The 19,256-nt window shown below is 46.4% G+C and overlaps 1 protein-coding gene across 1 annotated transcript in view; it reads right to left on the bottom strand.

The window, feature by feature from the left end:
- The window catches only part of MDN1 (midasin AAA ATPase 1), a 2,142,100-nt gene that overhangs the window by 1,928,646 nt on the left and 194,198 nt on the right, over nt 1-19,256 (bottom strand). Inside the window, exon 20 of the mRNA XM_086926648.1 lies at nt 524-637. Coding sequence (XP_086782774.1) covers nt 524-637 — 114 coding nt within the window. The remainder of the gene's footprint in view (nt 1-523; nt 638-19,256) is intronic.

Genomic DNA, 19,256 nt, shown 5'->3' with positions numbered 1-19,256 from the left:
GTGACTGAGTCTGCTGTTGATGTCCTGTTTAAATACTTCACACATTGCCTTTACCTCTACAGGCAGTCCCTTTACTATTGGCCAACAACGTCTGGTATTCATTTTCCCACTTTGACTTACAACCCCTAGATAAAGGTTTACTAATAAACAGGAGTGAAGTTACTTACGCTATTATGGTGGCAATTGGTAACATGCAAGCAGGATTTAACTCAAGAATTGGAACAATCAAAACCTTTCAATTCACAGCTAAGAAGACTAGGCTAGTAAACAATTCAGCAGCTTTCCTTAAATTCCCACATTAAACAAAGATCAGAAAGAAATGTTCAGTTCTGTAAAATGTGAGGTCAAGGGTGAAAAGCCTTAATACTAGACTTAATAGTCCTAGCAGTAGTCTGTGTTCTTCACAGACTATCAAATCCTTTATTTACTTTACATTCACACAAAAATATTAAAAATATCAATGCATTTATGAATGGATTTCACTATTAGACATTTTTAAACCAACATTCAAATGCCTACCAACCTGATGATTCCTTGGATCATGTTTTTGGCAACATTCAGTCCTTTCAAGTAATCTGCGACAAGTATTTGTAAATCATTCTCATCCTCCAATTCATCTACAAACAATTCTGTAAATCTAAAAGAGAATTCACAATGGTTAAACAAAATGGGAACTATGCAACATCCAAATGTGCTCCTCAGACATGATACAGTACTATTTAGGAAGCATCTAAAACAGAAATGCTGTAAAATGGTTACATAACAAAAGAAAAACTGAAGAAATGTTAAAAAATCAATCAGAGAGAGGATTGAGAGCGGGATAGTAACTGCATAATAACATTAGTCACGAAACATCACAGAGTCAATAATGTAACTATGGAAGGTGGATGTCACTTATGGAAGGTAGTAGACATGGTTGGTGTTTTAGGGATATTCTGGAGCTATTAAGAAAGTAAGAAGATTCCATATCAAGTAGAAGACTGCTGCAGTACAGTAGTACTAAGAGGGTGTAAAATGTGAAACAATGAGATGGCCAGAACAGAGCGGTGAACAGACAGGTCTCACCTGTATGGAGGGAAGGGTTGTGAAAGCAAGGAAACTAGGGATACAGCTGTATACCGGTGTAAGCACTAGAATCAATAAGGAAAATATTAATTACCCTGTAAGCATCTGTTTGCAGCGAATAGTGCTGTAGATTCGCATGCCCTGCATACTCTACCATCTAAGTGTCGGGCTCAGACAATACAACTTACTTTTCTTTGAAGAAGTTTCAAGTGAACGGATGTGCTATGACTCCTCCCTTAGTCCACAATGCACATGGACAGCAACTACATCATAAACAGTTTGTTGGTCAATATCTAAGAGGTTAAAGAGCAGAGTAGAGAAAGCTTGCAGTGATGTGCAGTGCAGGTTGTTTAATGAAGTGTGAGGAAAGTGAATGTGCCATCATTGCCAGCTTCCAGGCAGGGGGGTGAAAGTGTGTGAATCTACAGCATTACACACTATGAACATGTTTACATGGTAAGTCAAGGTTTCCATTCGTAGCATGTGTGGCTGTAGATGCACATGGTCTGCCTCAACTGTACAGCAGTTTCCTCCTATGGGGTTGCTAAAGGGCAGATGTTTGGAACAATTTTCTTAACATCCTTTGGCCAATCATAGCCTGTTGACGGACTAGTATTTCCACATATTTATGCTCTATAAAGGTGTATGGTGTTGACCAGGTAGCTCCCTTGAAGATGTTTGGTAACCGGATGCTACCTAGAAACGCCATGGTTGCCCCCTTTTTTGGGTGTAGTGTGTGTCAAGGGAGGTACAATAAGTACACGTTTTTCTTTGGTGTTGCACATTTTGGTAATCTGAAAATCCATCCTGCAATGCCTGGTTAGGTTTGCAGACGGACTCGCTCAGGGGCACCACCAGATCACTCAGGGGCACCACTCAGGGACACCACCACATCATTCCGGGACAACACCACATCATTCAGGGACAGCACCACATCACTCGGGGGCACCACCAGATCACTCAGGGGCACCACTCAGGGACACCACCACATCACTCAGGGACACCACCAGATCACTCAGGGACACCACCAGATCACTCAGGGGCACCACCAGATCACTCAGGGGCACCACTCAGGGACAACAGCACATCACTCAGGGACACCACCACATCACTCAGGGACACCACCACATCACTCAGGGGCACCACCACATCACTCAGGGGCACCACCACATCACTCAGGGGCACCACCACATCACTCAGGGGCACCACCACATCACTCAGGGGCACCACTCAGGGACACCACCACATCACTCAGAGACACCACCACATCACTCAGGGGCACCACCACATCACTCAGGGGCACCACCACATCACTCAGGGGCACCACCACATCACTCAGGGGCACCACCACATCACTCAGGGGCACCACCACATCACTCGTGGACACCACATCATCACTCGTGGACACCACATCATCACTCAGGGGCACCACCAAATCACTCAGGGGCACAACCAAATCACTCAGGGGCACCACCAAATCACTCAGGGGCACCACCAAATAAATCACTCAGGGACACCACCAAATAAATCACTCAGGGACACCACCAAATCACTCAGGGACACCACCACATCATCCAGGAACACCACCAGATCACTCAGGGGCACCACTCAGGGACACCACCACATCACTCCGGGACAACACCACATCATTCAGGGACACCACCACATCACTCTAATACACCACCACATCACTCTAATACACCACCACATCACTAATACACCACCACATCACTCAGCCCAACCACATCATCACTCAGCCCAACCACATCATCACTCAGCCCAACCACATCATCACTCAGCACCACAACAGCACTGTCCTTGCTTGCTACTAACAAGCATTGCCATAGCCAATAGGACTCACATTAGGAAAGTGTAAGCTATTGGCTTTGTGAATAACAATGCTATTAATGTATATATTTTCAAAGCCAACACATTTTAAAAAATTGTCATTTACAATACCAGTATCTCACAAGTTCCTAATGCGAGACCTATTGCATTGCAAATGCTTGTTTATTTTAGGTAGGTAGCAGATAATTGTCTTGTGTAATAGGTCACTACGTCTCCTGCAGTATTGTCATAACCGCATCAGGGAGGCTTAGGTAGCCAAATTCCAGAACCTCAGGAGCTAGATTGAGCTGCTTGAGGTCTGGGTGCCTGATTTGATATATTATTGCATGAGAGGGTTTGCCCTGATCAGTAGCTTCTTGTGGAGATTGACTGACATCTTGAGGACCATTAGGTACCATGGCTGTCTGGCACAGGTTGAAGTCCCAAGGATGAGACTCAAACAGCGGACTCACCTTTCTCACCACATATGGAATCAAAAGAGGAGGAAAAGCATACCAGTTCATCTAAGGTGCATTGCAAATTGACTGTGGATGCGGGTACCTGGAGACAAACATGGGGCATTTTGCATTTTCTGGGGTGGCGAAGATGTCAATGGTTGGTGCTTCCCACAGATGAAAGTACCTGGATAGGACTTGCAGGTGAAGTTTCCACTTCTAGACTTGTTGATGGATCATACTTAGCAGGTCCACAGAGTTGTTGTCCACCCCTGGCAGGTGCTTAGCTAACCAGAGGAGCTTCTTGCAGACTGCCCAGCACCAAATCTGGTGTACTAACAGACAACTGGGGGAAAGTTAGTACCCCCTGCTTCAGGCTGTGGTACATGACTTTCATGAGGAGCTTCTAGCCCTGTACAAGCATGAAAAAGGAACTGAGGGATAGGCTGATGGCCAGTGGTTCAAGGTAGCTGACGTGATACCACAATGCAAAGGAGATTATGTTGCGGAGAACCTACCCAACAAATGTAGAAACAATCTCCTGTGGTTGTGGGTTCCAGAAAGGTCTGCTTAGCAACAAGATGTTGCTGTTCTACCCTGCAGAGAGCATATAGGGCTGCCCTTTATTAACACTAAAAGGCTTGTTAAGATGGAGCTACCTAATTGTTAGAAAGGCGATCTTAGGGGGGAGGCAGAGGCTATCTGGCCGACCACCCCGAGACCCACCTCTCCTTATAGAACTTGCTGAGCGTTGTCGAGAGGCCTCCTGGCGAGGTTCCTCTCCTAGGATCGTACAGGCGAGCAATCACACCACTACAGAAGGACACCACACAAGGATAGATTCTTAACGTCTTTATCGGTAATCAAGGCAGGTCATCTCGGCGATATATGTACAACGGGATCGAGGGATCCTTAAGGTCTCGGAAGTTGTGGGAAGGGGGTAGCGGGACAGTCTCTGTACCAGCCTGGTACAGGGATACCCTGCGCTCAGCTCTCAATCCTCGAGCTGGGGGGTTCCTCCGGGTCGGGCCGCGGCAGCGCCAGCAGGGCTCCAAAGATAGTTCAGCGAAGTCGGGCCGCGGCAGCGCCAGCAAGGCTCCGAGGATAGTTCAGCAAGGTCGAACCGCGGCAGCGCCAGCAGGGCTCCGAAGATGGTTTCAGCGAGGTCGGGCCACGGCAGCGCCAGCAGGGCTCCGAAGATGGTTTCAGCGAGGTCGGGCCACGGCAGCGCCAGCAGGGCTCCGAAGATGGTTTCAACGAGGTCGGGCCGCGGCAGCGCCAGCAGGGCTCCGAAGATGGTTTCAGCGAGGTCGGGCCGCGGCAGCGCCAGCAGGGCTCCGAAGATGGGTTCAAGGTTCCGTAGTGAGTTCGTCTCAGGGTCAGCCGCGGTTCAACCTGCAGGGCTCTCGACTCCAGGATACAACTGCCGACCCATTCCAGAGCTGCCCCAGATATAGGTCTGGAGTCCTTTGAAGTCCGGACCCTCGCACCTGGGGGTCAGAGGGGCTGGGATGAGAGTGTCCAGACACCCAGCAGGAGGGTGGAGCCAGCGCCCAGGGAGGCCGGAGGGCGATCGAAACCAGGCGTCCGGGGAAGGCTGGACGGCCATCGAAACTCCCCTCCTTGATGTGTCAAGTGGCCGTTCTACCACCTGGTCGGATCTTGGTGCCTCGATGCCGGGGCTTCGTTGGGGCTGCGGCCGAGGTCGGGCCACGGCCACGGGGCCCGGACGTGGAAGGCCCAAGATGGAGTCGGGCCCTGAGAGGGTGGCCCGGGATAGGGGTCGGACCAGCAGCGTGGGGCGAGTAGGGGTCGCCATGTTCTGGAGGGGGAGAGACGGGTGTCGCCATGAGTGGTGGTTCTCGTGAAGGTTGGCGGGGGTAGCTGCAGGCCGGAGGACAGGGGTCGATGTCGTCCAGGGCCCGCCATGCGGGAGGAGTGGGCCCACGCCACGAGGCCGGGTCCAACACTAATTAAATACCCCAAGCCTTTCTGGGTTTATTATCTTCCCCTACTTGTAAAGGACTGGTGTTGTGGGGGGTAGTATTACTACCATCATTAAGGTGGTGTGCTCTGTGTCCCCAGTTGGCAGGCTAAAGGACTTGGGGTACACTTGACTAAAAACCATCTGCATTTAAGTCTTCATGCATGTGTTGACCCCCCTCCTAAATGTCCCTCACAGAACTGCATGGCTCATCTGCTTTGATATCTCACAACCTCTTAATTTACTGAATTGTCTCATCAAAAGCAGCACCAAACAGGTTACTCCACATGAAGGGCATGTTGAGGACCAAGGCCTGGATCTCTGGATTAATACTTGAAGCTCACAGCCAGGCAAGCCTACTTAGAAATGTGCCACTACCCATCTGCATACCTGGAATATCCGAATTGCCCATGTGATTATTCAAGGCAGGCATTAGAGATGGTCTTTGCATCCTGAATGATTGTGTTTGCCCTTTTCTTGTACAGCTCAGGAAGGTGTTACAAGAATTCATCAATTTCTTACAATTGTTGGTAGATATAGCAGTGGTGAAATGAGTTGGAATTACCAATTCTCCATTGTTTAGCCGCTGTTCGTTTAATTTTTTCAGTACACCATTTCCACACACTGGCTTGCTTTGCCTGTTGCTGATTATGTAGGGACATTAGCTCTTTTCTTGCAGTAGTCAGGATGAATGAGTCAGCCACTGCACTGCAACTGATGAAAATGAGGAGTGTTTTTATTTTGTCTCCTGAATAAAGCAGATGGGAAAGGAAAGGCAATGGAATGGTCCAGCACACGTCCTACCCATATCAATTAATAAAGCCTGAAGAGTGTGCACTTCTGTTGGTCCTACTAGACTATATCAGAGTTTAAATGGACCATACAGGTCACTTTGTTCATGCCTTTTCGGATGCACAGTCCTTCAAGCTCGGAAATGGCATGCCTTATTCAGTTTGTGCTCCTCGCTAGGTGGCACTGCAATACCTAACAGCCCACGCAAAGCAGCTCTTTGTAGAAGACATTTTAATCTCTTACACCGGACATAAGGATACATTCCCTTTTCTAGTGTTGTAAGGAAGGAGAGCAGTAGGTTAGGAAAGTGACTAGGATTAAATAAGCTATGGGATGCCAGATATTCAATTTATTCTCATTGGTTGCCCATGCTAAGAGTAAAAGTAGAGTGTAGATCCCCAGGGGAGTGATGAGCCCTGGACTCTATAAAGCGGTCAACATGTTTCTTGCCTACGTAGCTCAGAAGCTCAGAATGAGTCCTGAGGCAATTCATCAGGCCACAAGTGTACCCTAATCTACTGAAAGGGTTCTAAATTATAAAATATATTTAAGAATAGCAAGCTGGGGAGAGGAACAGATCAAGTAGCTGTGATGACGGGGATGTAAACCAGGCATTTGCAAAGTAACAGGCTATAGTTGGACACAACTAGAAAACATGAAATAGGTAGGAGTGATCAAAATTACATTTCCGGCAATGGCTATGGGGTAGGTGCTTGGCCATTTTGAGCTTCCTTGGAGGCCTATAATAGTAATTCAAAATCCTGAAGGTATAGAAATTTAAGTCTGTGCTCCATGAGAACACTATTGATCACTCCTCAAGTGAGTAACTCGTGTTCAGAAGCAACTGTCATGCGAGTCTGGTCATGTTATGGGCAGTGTAGAGATTTAATAAGGACCCCCGTACAGCCCAGAGACAGCTCCTCAGTATTTGCCTAGGTATGAAGGTATTGGAGGATAAGAGAAACAGTGAGATCTACTAACTGATTAACTGGCGGCACACAGGTAGTGGCTAGTAGGCACTACCATCGGTAGTCTGTGCCGGAACCCAAATTCCAGCTGCAAGGCTGGGAATAATTTGAGTCTTATTTGATCTATGTTTTTCTAACCTTTCTCATAGCAGTATGCCCAGTAGAATGGTTTCCAACTGACGCGGAGTACTGCATTATGTGAAAGTGGTAGCCTCTGATGCATTGTCGATAGAACATCCATAAACGTGAAATCCTCTTTCGAGGTCCCGGCCAGCACTGTTAGTATTGTGCTCAACACCATCATGCAGTTTGAAGTAATTAAATACGTTGTGAGAACAAGCTGCTGGAAGTTGGGGAGGCATAGTTATAGACACACCTACAGAAGTATCTATGATAGAGGACTCTGCTATGCAGCCAGTCATGATAAGTGAAAGACTAGTCTATACGGTTTCATGTGGGGAAGTCTCAGATCTCCAGCTGCTGTGTCAGCTCATAGTCGGGATGCACTAATTGTGGGTTTATGCCCGCCCCAGATGTAAGACCTAATTGTTGTAGGAAGCTGGCTCTAGAGATACTTTACAAAAATGAGGTGCACTGTGAGGACAGTCCAGGTATCCATTATTAGTGTACAGGGGATGGCTTTAACAATCCTAAATTGCTTTTTTATGGTAGTGTAGTTGAGCAGCCTTCAGCTTATCAGAGGGGAGTGATAGGTATGTGTTGTAAACACAGAGTTAATAAAAGAGACACACGCTCAATAAGGAAATCCAAAAACAATTAAAAAATAACAGATTTTTATATTAATTTAGAAAGCAAGGTATATGAGATTAGGCAAGTACTTTATGTGTTATCAATTTTCAGAAAACAGAGAAAATACAGCTGTCCAATTTGAGGCATGGGGTCCCTTAAGGTGGCATAATACATGCTGCATCTCTTAGGGACCCTCTTTGGTAACCATGCCCTAGGCACCAAGGGTACCACTTATTAGGGACTTACAGGGGTAACAAAGGATTTGTCAATTGTGTCACAATTAGAGCATTTTACCTTGTTTTAGGGAAAGAACACTCGGGCCTGGTTAGCAGGGACCCAGTACACATCAGACGAAAAACATCAGTACCAGTGGCAAAAAGTGGAGGCAACCATGACAAAAAATTACACTTTCCTACAAATTGACTATGCCAGCCTGGAGGTACTCGACGAACTCCGAGGAGGGGCTTATGCTAAGAAGGTCATTGAATTGGGGTGCCACCATCATTTGAACGGTCTTTACCTTCTCCCACAACAAAAGATGGATAAGCGTCTACTTCAATAAATCCTGCTTTGTGATTCCTATCAGGGGAATGAAGTTATCCTCCACCACAAGCGAGAGTTGTAGAAAACTGGAATTTTGTTGCAGTTCAACCCACATTTTGCCCCCATTACAACTAGTAGTAGAAAAGCTTTATTCGATTTCACAAAATATAAAATCATAAAAGCGAAAATTCATTTAAGCCAAACGATCCAATGGGTTACAGATGAGAACAATAAATAAGTACATACAAGTTTTAAGAGCTAATTAAACTTTTCCTTTTCCTCAAGATACTTTTTAAAAAACCAGTCACTATTCCAACACAGTATGTATCATTTAAGGATTGTAAAAACAATAAAGCTGGGCGACACTGATGCCATGAACCTTGTTTTTTTTAAAAGTGGTTTGATCCATCTTGTCCTTTCTGTGGAATAAAATTTACAAAAACGTATTACATGGAGAGTAGATTAGTCTGATATATTATCGCACGGGCATTTACAGAGCGTTCTGGACCAGTCGTTCACTCTGGGTAATGTAGTTAGGCGAAAAAAAGAATCTAATCTAAATCTTGTCAGAATATACCAATCACAGCCCTCCTGACACCAAACCAAATAGGGTTGAATTGAGGCCGAGACCAGGGTGAGTTGGTGTTGTAATACAGTTTTTTTTATTTAGTTCCACTCCTAGCCTTAATGTTTCTAGATGGTTCCAGCAAAGTAACTTTAAATCTTTCCTCTTTATGTTGTTTAGGGAGTCTGGCTTGTGGTATAACTCTGGTCTCCCCAAGTCGTTTGTAAACTTGCGGATATAACTCAGCCATGGAATCTTGGCGGCCTGATTACAACTACTCGGTACTGGTTTTCAACTCTAACAGTGACACTGGAGCCTGCTACCAGGCTCCAGTGGCAGTGCTCTTTTCCTAAAACAAGAGGAAGTCTAATGGTTCACCAATAGGCAAGACTCTGGTAAATGGTACTCCTAGTACATAGGGCATGGGTACTAAAGCGAGTTCCTAAGGGATGCAGCATATCTTATGCCGATCTAAGGAATCCCACACACAAATAGCATGCAGGCTGCATGTGATGGTGCAAACCATGAGTGAAAAACACGACATGGCAAACTGAATGAGTGCCATTCAAAAGTCACTGCAAGTAATGTATGTAGGTCACCCACTACAGCAGACCTTGTAGCCCTAAGACAGGGTGCATTATATAACATGTGAGGGCATGGGAGGTTCTTAATTGTATATATATCATCATGAGCATAGGTTATACTCTTGCTGACCTCACCGCCTTTATTTCATTTTTCAATATTTTCAATTTATTAGATATACTGACAGATATTTGGAAACAGTGTCAATGGACAGTTGGAATGAGCAGAAGGTTGTTTAGTCTCTATGGTTACATCCCGGCATATGAATCCCGAGCCCAATATTTAGGTATGTTAAATCTGGTTATAAAGTGAGACAAGTTAGGTGGTGTTTAGATAGATTATCTTTCGAATTTTACGTGGGGTTTTTCCTACACTTTATTTAGGAGCTTCAGTCGATTTGAACCTGAAGGAACTTCTCTTTTCATGTACTTATTGCTATGGAATTTGGGAGCTCTTGATCCACCTCATTATAGGTGGGTTGACCCCAAGGTTAGCACCCAGTATGAGTTTAAGGTACTTTTATCCTAAATAGTAACGGAGTACATCCTCGTTTATCTAGCTCTCGTTATTCTTTTTTGTATAGGAAGCTAAGTTGTCTCCCTGTGGACGGTTTAATGAAAAACTGTGTGACATAGGAAGGCTTATATGGACTATCATATGCTCTGAATCATTAGAGGAGCAGCAGCATATTAAGGTATGTCCTTAGAGTAAATAGGGCTTAAGTTACATTAGATTTGTAATAGACTGAAGAGAATTTCAACTGTGGGTAACATTATCCCCAAATATGTAACTTTGTTTTTATTATTTTTCAATACATTCGCAGTTCACAGTGTATCTGTTTTTTGATCAATAGTGTCAATACGGTTCAGATCGTAACTTTACAGAGATAGAAGACTCATTTTCAGCTGATGGTAACATTATCCCCAATTTGTATTTTTTATTGTGTATCCTCATATAAGGACCGACAATTTGATCCTTAACTTCGAAAGAACTACTTTGTTATACCGGAGTGTGCCTTATCTAAGGGTATTAGGTGTGCTAACTGTTTGAAATGAAATGAGTGAGAGTGAATAAAAGCGAAGGTTGCTGTGAGTACCTGCACCATAGTTTTTGATTGGATATTCAGGAAAATTGTCTTTTTTTTCTAAGTTATATTTATTGAAATTTTTTTCCACAATTACATCATAGGTTAGTACCATCATTTCACAGAACGCAGATTGTGTTAAAGGTTCCAACAGTACTCAAAATGTACAAAGTGACACAGTGCCTAGGTATTGACCCGTCCCCTATCTCATAGCGATGCTTAGATGAAAGGTACAGTTTCTGACAACAGAGGGCCTTGGGCCAGACCCTTATGATCCTTGTTAAAAATCAAACAGTTTATATAATAGCCCATCTTTCTTTCGTGATGGTATGTTCCCATATCCTTCCAACCAGAAGGTGCTGCATTACATATAGTAAAATCATACATAAACAACTCCCAACTACGGTGTAACAGAAAGAAAAACCCCCTATCCGCTCCCCAACAATGGTGGCAACAAGGGCGAATGTTACTCATTCAACATATGGCAATAAAATGTAACTCAAAATTGAAAGAGGTGGAGCGCCTTTGACCGTAGGAGGACAGACAGCCGATGGTAGTCCTCGTGAGAGGGAGGCGACCAGCGGGCCCCTTTTGAATTCAAAATTCTTGCAGTTATCTCTAAAAATATCCGACATTCTTTCGAGGCTGAGTAACTTCCATAACCGAGAATGCTAGAGGGAAAGTGCTGGTGCTTCCTTCTGCTTACAGGCGGCTGCTAGGGTTACTTTCGCCGCAACTATACAAAGCCACATGATTGACTTGTCTTCTCGGGTCTGGTGTTCCAGGGCGGGGTCGCGAAGTCCCAAAAGTACCCCAGCTATGGTGGTTGGGATGGGGGATACTAGCATGTCCTTAATGTGTGCGAGTATTTCTTCCCAAAAGGGGTGTATAGACTGACAGTCCCACCAAATCTGTTGCAAGTTGCCAAAAAGTCTGCAACCCCTCCAGCATTTGTCAGAAGTGTTGGGAATAATCTGCTTGAGCCGGGACGGATTCAGATACCAGTCCATCTCGGTCTTAAGGTAAGCCTCCTGAAGTTCTATTGAGTGATTAAATCTGTTGATGTGGGTCCATAGATGTGCCCATTCGAGGTCAGATATTTCGCGCTGTAGTATTCCCTCCCACATAGACATATATTGTGGTTGTGGTAGTGAGTAGTAAGTTGTATATAAACGAGATCACCCCTTTCATAGTAGTGGTTTTAGCGAGGAAGGACTCAAATCTAGTAGGACGACGGGTGGCCGCATCTCGCACCAGAGGCGTGAGGGCCCAGTGCATTCGCTGAATGTAGTGGTATTGTTCTGTATTCCCTAGGCCATAGTCTTGCTTGCAGTTATCAAAGGTGAGGGGGTCAGAGTTATGAAAAAGGTGCATCAACGTAAGTCATCCTCCCTACCTCCAAACATCAAAGCCTGTGGGCAATGCGAGGTTAAAATGAAGTAGTGTAAATGGCGACTGGAAAGAGGTCCACCTGTCATCTCCCGCGACCGAGTCCAACACCTTCAGAGTTGTGCGTGTAGGGGTGCCAATGTATGCATTCTTGGGTCTGTCCTGTTTGGGCTGCCAAGGTAGATCCCAGATAGTCCTCCCCGTCACACTGCGATCCCTATGCAGCCAGTGTTTATCGGATTCCCATTTGGACCACTCTGTAAGTATCTCAGCTGTGCTGCTTTATAGTATAGTGTTATATCTGGGAGTCCCACTCCACCCTCCGCCCAGGAGCAATGTAATAGGGAGAAAGAAAAGCAGGCATGTCCCCCTTGCCAAATGAAGTGCAAGATCATGGTCTTAACTCGCCGAAAGAAATCTCTTTCTAATTCAATGGGCAGGGCCTGGAATAAGTAGAGGAACTTAGGAAGGAGTGCCATTTTGACTGCTTGTATCCCGCCCAGCCAGAACAAATAGAGAGGTTTCCATTTTGTGAGTTCTGTTTGGACCAGGGTAAAAATGGGGGGATGTTAGCCGTGTAGAGTCCCTCTACCCTAGGTGTTAGCTGAATTTCAAGTACTGTATAGAGGTAGAGGTCCATTGGAGGGGAGTGAGAGGTTGGAGCCTATGGACCTCCGCTTGCGGGAGTATGAGGTTAAGGATGCATGATTTGATAAGATTTATTTTAAAGCCAGCAACAGCTTCAAATCGTTTGAGTTCTAATTGTAGAAGTGGAAGAGACGTAGCAGGGTCGGAAAGTGACAATAGGACATCGTCTGCAAAAAGGGAAATTTTGTGAGGGTCCCCAGTAAACTTATACCTTGGATGTCAGGGTTGGCTCTAATCGCCATCGCTAACCGCTCAATGCTATGGGCAAAGAGTAGTGGTGAGAGAGAGCACCCCCGTCCAGTGCCTCTAGAGTGGGAGAAGGAGGGTGAGTGTGCTCCATTGACTGTGACTTTAGATCAGGGTTGAAGGTAATAGCTTGGATCACAGTAAGAAATTTTGGCGCAAATCTGAAGCATGTAAGGGTATTAAATAAGAATGTCCAATCTACCCTGTCAAAGGCTTTTTTCAGCGTCCAACCTTACCAATACAGCGGGGATATGACGTCAGTTGGCCTTCTCTATTAGATGTATAATTCGGCTGGTATGATCATGTGTTTGGCTACCCTTGATGAATCCAGATTGGTATGGATGCATAAGATTGGGCATGAGATCGTACAGTCATTTAGCTAGGATGGAGGAGTAAAGCTTCGCGTCAAGCTTCAACAGGGCGATAGGCCGGTACGAGGCACATAGATGGGGATCTTTCCCTGGTTTGGGTATGACAGAAATCACAGCTTCAGACAATGATCCAGTGGTTTCACCCTCTTCTGCCATCTTATTAAAGAGTCGCGTGAGATATGGAGTGATGTCAGGAGCAAAGGTTTTATAGAACAGGGCGGAATATCCGTCCGCTCCTGAGGCTTCGTGGGGTTTGAGAGCTTTAATAGCAGCGTTGACATCTTCGGAGGTAATAGGGGCAGTAAGTAGATCATTCTATTCAGGAGAGACCTGAGGGAAGTGTAATGTCAGAAGGTAATCCGGTTGGGTATTAGAGTTCAATTGGTCTCTAGTGTAGAGTGCTTTATAAAATGAGCCAAAGAGTTAGACTTTTTCCCCGTAGTCATGTTACAAGATTCCCTGTGGGTCCCAGAATACCTCCAATGTACTCTTGTTCCCGTTTACCTTTCAGCTGCCTCGCTAGGTGTTTGCCCATCTTGTTGCCCTGTGAGTAAGACAAGTGACTGAGTTTGAGGAAAGTTAATTCCGCCCAATTGTTATAAATAGCTAGAAGCTTGCCCCTCAGAGCAGTCAAGTTACGAAGAGTCTCCCTTGTGGGGTTCAGTTTGTGGGCGTGTTCAATAGTAGCCACTTCCTCCTCCAGCGCTTCCCTCTCTCTGGTGCGTTGCACATTTAGTTCCGAATTAAGGGCAATGCATTTCCCACGAAAGACTGCTTTAAACGTGTCCCAGGTGGTATATTCCGAGGTGTCCTACGGTTTATTAATGTAAAAAAATTTGGTGAGGGTTTCTCTCAGTTTAGTGCAGAATTCTTTATCCCGCGTAAGGGAGGTCGGAAAGTACCATCTAGGAGTAGTCGAGGCATCACCCCTCCAGGACAAACAAATTGAGAGCAGGCTATGATCCGATACCTAGAGCGGAAATCTTTTAGCGTCTTGCAGGACACCCCTTAAGGATTGGCTAATGAAGATGTAGTCAAGTCAGGAGTATGTACGATGAACATGAGAATAAAAGGTGTAATCCCGGGAGCGGAGATAGAGAGTAAGCCAAGCGTCGAGAAGGCCCATGTCCTGAAGTGTTGCTGAGTGTCAGTGGAGAAGGAACCTAATTCAGACCGGTGTGGGTGTGTGCTGTCTAGGTCCTTCTGCCAGGTCAAATTGAAGTCGCCCAAGAGTATCATTGGTCCCTCCACGAAGTCCAGCACCTTCCCCAGTAGTGTGTTTAAGTAAAAAGCCTGTCCAGTGTTGGGTGCGTACAGTGCTATTAAGGTACAAATTTTGCCCATTAGGCGTCCCTTCACCATAATCCAGCGGCCATCCTTATCGTTCTGAATGTCAAGCGGTTGGAATTTTGTGGAGGAATAGAATAGAATCGCTCCCCCGCCCCCCTCTCCCCCCCATGTTTCGTGGTTCCAGAGGATCTGTATATCAGTGGATAGTGTTTGTGTCGGAGGCGCGAGTCCTCCGCTCTAGCTAAGTGTGTCTCTTGTAGGGCCACTATATCAAGATGGTGATCAATAAAATACTTCCACACCTTTTGACGCTTTTCAGGAGAGTTAAGCCCTTTAACGTTCCAAGTTCCAATGGTGATCGTCATTGTGTTAAAGGTAAAAACATCATCTTATTAGTAATGCTGCCTGGTCTTTCATTTCCTGAGTCCCCATGCGCCTTCCAAGAGTGAGTGTCCAACAGTCTAGTGTTACCTGTAAATACTTTGAAGTAATGAAGCCTAACAAAACTAAGTATTAACAAGCCGCCACCATTTCCCTCCCGCCCACTCCCCATAACCCCGGAAGAACTTAAAATGAACATTAACAAAAGGTGCAATAGAACAATCCCTGCCAGGTCCCTAGTTGGGGGGGTACAAGGCCCCTCATGAACTAGGGGGTTCAAGGATCCCGCCGCGCCCATCCTGGTCACATTTCGAAAAAAACATCTTTGTGCAGTTACCTTGCGTGGATCCTGGCGACGTGGTGTGAGCAGGGCCTGAGTCCTCCGGAGAGAGACCTAGGAGCTCCAGCCGCTCCTTCAGGTCTGTGACATGGCCTGGTTTGTTGCTCAACGCAAAACTCAATCCAAATGGAGACGTCCATCTATACCGGATTTTGTCTTCACAGAGTTTCGTAGTGATGGGCCGGTACAGCTGTCTTCTGGCTAGTGTGGATGGTGCCAGGTCTTGATAGATAGAGCAAGAGTGACCCTGGAAAGACACGCTCCCCTTCTTTCTGGCACCTCCTCCTTGACTTTGTAAGAATGGAACTTGACTAGCACATCTCGCAGGCGTTTCTTTTCGCCCGTCCTTGGTCCACCTACCCGGTGAGCACGGTTTAGTTTGATTTTGAGGACTCAGGATGTCCGCGAAAAGCCCCTCAAGGAAGGCGTCCAGGTCAGGGCCCTCCGCTCTCTCCTCCAGATCTCGTATGCGAAGATTATTCCGTCGGGCTCTGTTCTCAAGGTCCTCTGCCTTGAATTGTGCTTGTTGGAGGGTCCGGACGTTGTCGACCAGGCCAGCAGTACACAAGTCACAGTCTTGAGTCTGCTTCTCCAGGTCGAGCACTCTTGTGCCTACTGAGTCTACGTCCTGTTGCAGAGATGACAGTCTATCCATAAGGTGAGATCGGAGTTGCTCCATCGATGCCTTCATGTCTTGGTTGAGGTCCTTCCGGAGTTCTGTCTTAGAGTCTCTAAACCTGCTTAGAAGATCGTTTTTGGTCAAGGCCATGTTGTCCGCTGGTTCCGCTGGGTTCAACAAGGGGGGCTTGTCCGCCAGTGCGAAAAAATCTGAAAGTATTGGTTGTTTTGTTAGTCGTCTTCTTAGGTGGCATATGGGCGGGCCCAGGTGCACCCCCACTATGGCGGCAGGGTGGCGGCCCAGGTGTTGGCGGCTAGGTCAAGGAGGGCTGGCTACCAGATGTTCACCCAAGGCTGGCTTTGTCTGGGTGTCACAGTGAGTGCACAGGGCCATCACATCTGCAGGCTCATTCCTCAAGCAGCATGCTGCAGCTTCAGACTGTGGTGGGTCTCAGGGAATGCGCCTTTGTAGCGGCAGATCAACATGAGGAGCAGTGCGGAGCAGCAGCAAGGTGGCGGCACAAACTGTGTGGGGTGAGTCGTTCATGGCCTGAATGGTCAGATCGTACCACACGTTCTGAGAGGGTCTCATGGGGCGCTATTTTGTAAAATTGGTAAGTTGCTAGTAGGTCTCTGAGATGTGCCAGCAGAAGGCAGGTTGTGGGGCTTCGATGTGAATGCTGTGTTTCAGTCTGTTATTTTAAATGTACCCACAGGCTGAGCATCATAATCATGAGGCAGACTGCGGATACAGGGTCTAGGGAAAGCCAGGTCGCCGCTTACCAGCTCAGTGGAGCCGCCATTTTAAACTCAAGCGGGACGCTCGGTATGGATAGTAAAGCAGAATCGTCTCCTCTCATCACCACAGTCCGCTCATCTGGGCCCCTCGCAGACACCTCCCATGGGGATTCTACTTCAATTTCTTCAGCAGTTCGCACAGTCACAAAAAGCACCCGGCACTGCCTTTATATTATTATAGGAAAATCCAAAGAAGTGGCAGCCACTCAACCGTCCGCATGGGGGGGGGGGCTGGGTCGACACTCACTGTCAGCAAAGTCGTGCCTGTCGATCTCGCTGGTCCCCAGGTCGTGGCCCTGAACGCAGCCAGTCGGAGCTCAGAGCGCGAAGGGCGCCATTTTGCGGGAGCCTCGGCGATCTGTTACCGGGTTCTTAGGAAGTGGTAGAAGGAGGATCAAAGCACATCAGTGCCTCAGCGGATGCCTCACATCAGCGGAGCTCCTGCGCCATAGTTTCCCACCAGGAGGATAGCAGGAAACCGCAGAAAACCCACCGGGAATAGCGTGCGGACCGGGAGGCGAGACGATCTACGTCCGATCGGCCATCTTGTTCAGCCACGCCCCCAATAATTGTCTTTTAATATATGTTCTCACAGTGAATCGTATCTTAGTGCATGTAATGAAAGTTGTATTATGTGAACAAGATGGTTAATGATGTTATTTTGATAAAAGATAAGTAGATTCTCCTCTGCAGTTTTTTATATAAAACAAATGTATATATATGTTTTAACTGTGATTAAGTTACAGGAGATAATGAAATGACATTATCTGATGTTTTGTGACCTTTATGAAGGCCAATACTGCATATTCGTTAGGAGGGATAAAGGAAAATGCTACTTACCAGTATGCATCTGTTTTTGGCATGTAGAGCTGCAGATTCGTACACTTTTGCAATAGATCGCCACCTGGTGTTGGGCTCGGATGATTGCAGGTTGTTGTCTTCTTGGAAGAAGTCTTTGTAGTCACGAGATAGGTGACTCTCCCTTGGACAATACTGCGCATGGTCATCGCCTCCATCCTCAGATTGTTTTTCGCCATGATGGGAAATGATGGAGTTAGTAGAAGTAAAGAGAAAGGATGTCCATGCGTGTGCATCTAAGCAAGAGGAGTACTGGAACGGATACAAGTCCCGGAGAGGCGGGAGGACGTGTACGAATCTGCAGCTCTACATGCCAAGAACAGATGCATACTGGTAAGTGGCATTTTCCGCTCGAGGCATATGAGCTGCAGATCGTACACTTTTGCAATGATTGTGCAGCAGTGTCTCCCCTAGCGGTGGTCGCTTGTATCCGTTGCAGCATTCTGAAACTGTGTTCTAAGGACAGCTTGGCCTTCTGCAGCTTGCTGCTTGGCTTGCACATCAACACAATAGTGTTTAGTGAAGGTGTGTATTGTAGACCATGTTGCTGCCTTGCATATGTCCTCTAGTGGTATATTTCCTACGAAAGGGATTTTGGAAAATGGGATGGTGATGGACAGTGTTTCTGAATGATGCAGAATACTCCTACCCAGTCAAGAGATCAGGGCTTAATCCATCACCGTTTTTTAGCTCACTGCACCATCCCAGCTCAGAACCTGGCTACATGCAAATTAGTCTGTCCCTGTCCCAGTGCATTATTGGAACAGGGCAAACCAAACTACCAAGCCAATTCTTACACTGGGAAGGAAACAAGCTTCCGGGGACCGGTTTCTGGCATTTCAGCCGTCGTCGGCCCGGCTTGCTTGAATCCTGATGGTGCAATGAGCAAGGGACTCACGTCTGAGTATACCCTCCCACACATAGTGTGGACAAAATCGATTTTGGAAAATGGGGTGGTGATGGACAGAGTTTCTGAATGATGCAGAATACTCCTACCCAGTCAAGAGATCAGGGCTTAATCCATCACCGACGACGGCTGAAATGCCAGAAACCAGTCCCCGGAAGCTTGTTTCCTTCCCAGTATAAGAATTATCCCTCGATCCTTGGAAAACTTAACAATCGTCACAGGCTCGGAAGACTCCTGACGGCTGAGGAAAGGAGTGTTCTGAGCCTATGACGATTGTTACGTTTTCCAAGGATCGAGGGATATTCCCATGTTAGCAGTACCCGGTGACCTTGTCGAAACTCGAGCAGCCGGTATGAGTAGTTTGGCTGTCTCCTGCATTTTACAGAACTAGTGTCCATAAAAGTGAAGTGGCAGCAATTGAGTGCAGCCCTGATGAAACTGCTTAACGTTACATAGCAGTGAAACATGTCGGCACTGGCAGTAGGTAATGGTATGCATGATTAGCTACCAGCCTTTTTAGCATTCAAGAGCACATGATCACCGCCCTATGAATAAAATTGGTTAAGGGACTGGTGTGCTGTGTGTGTTTTTAAGCACTCTGTTATTTGTGTTTGTTTGTCACCAGCAGATTTTTCTGCACTTCACCATTTGTCACTTTATATGTTGTTTGTTTTGGACACATCTTTTCTTTCCTCTCACTTTTCTTTGAGAAGCAAGTGACCACCGATGATGAGACAGGGGCCTGTCTGGAAATTTCATACCAGTTACCCCGATGGTGGTGTTTCCGTGAGGGGT

This window comes from Lissotriton vulgaris, chromosome 6, assembly GCF_964263255.1.
Source record: "Lissotriton vulgaris chromosome 6, aLisVul1.2, whole genome shotgun sequence".
Lineage (NCBI taxonomy): Eukaryota > Metazoa > Chordata > Amphibia > Caudata > Salamandridae > Lissotriton > Lissotriton vulgaris.
The sequence above is the reverse complement of the archived record's forward strand: the minus strand, read 5'-3'. Positions and strand labels throughout refer to the sequence as shown.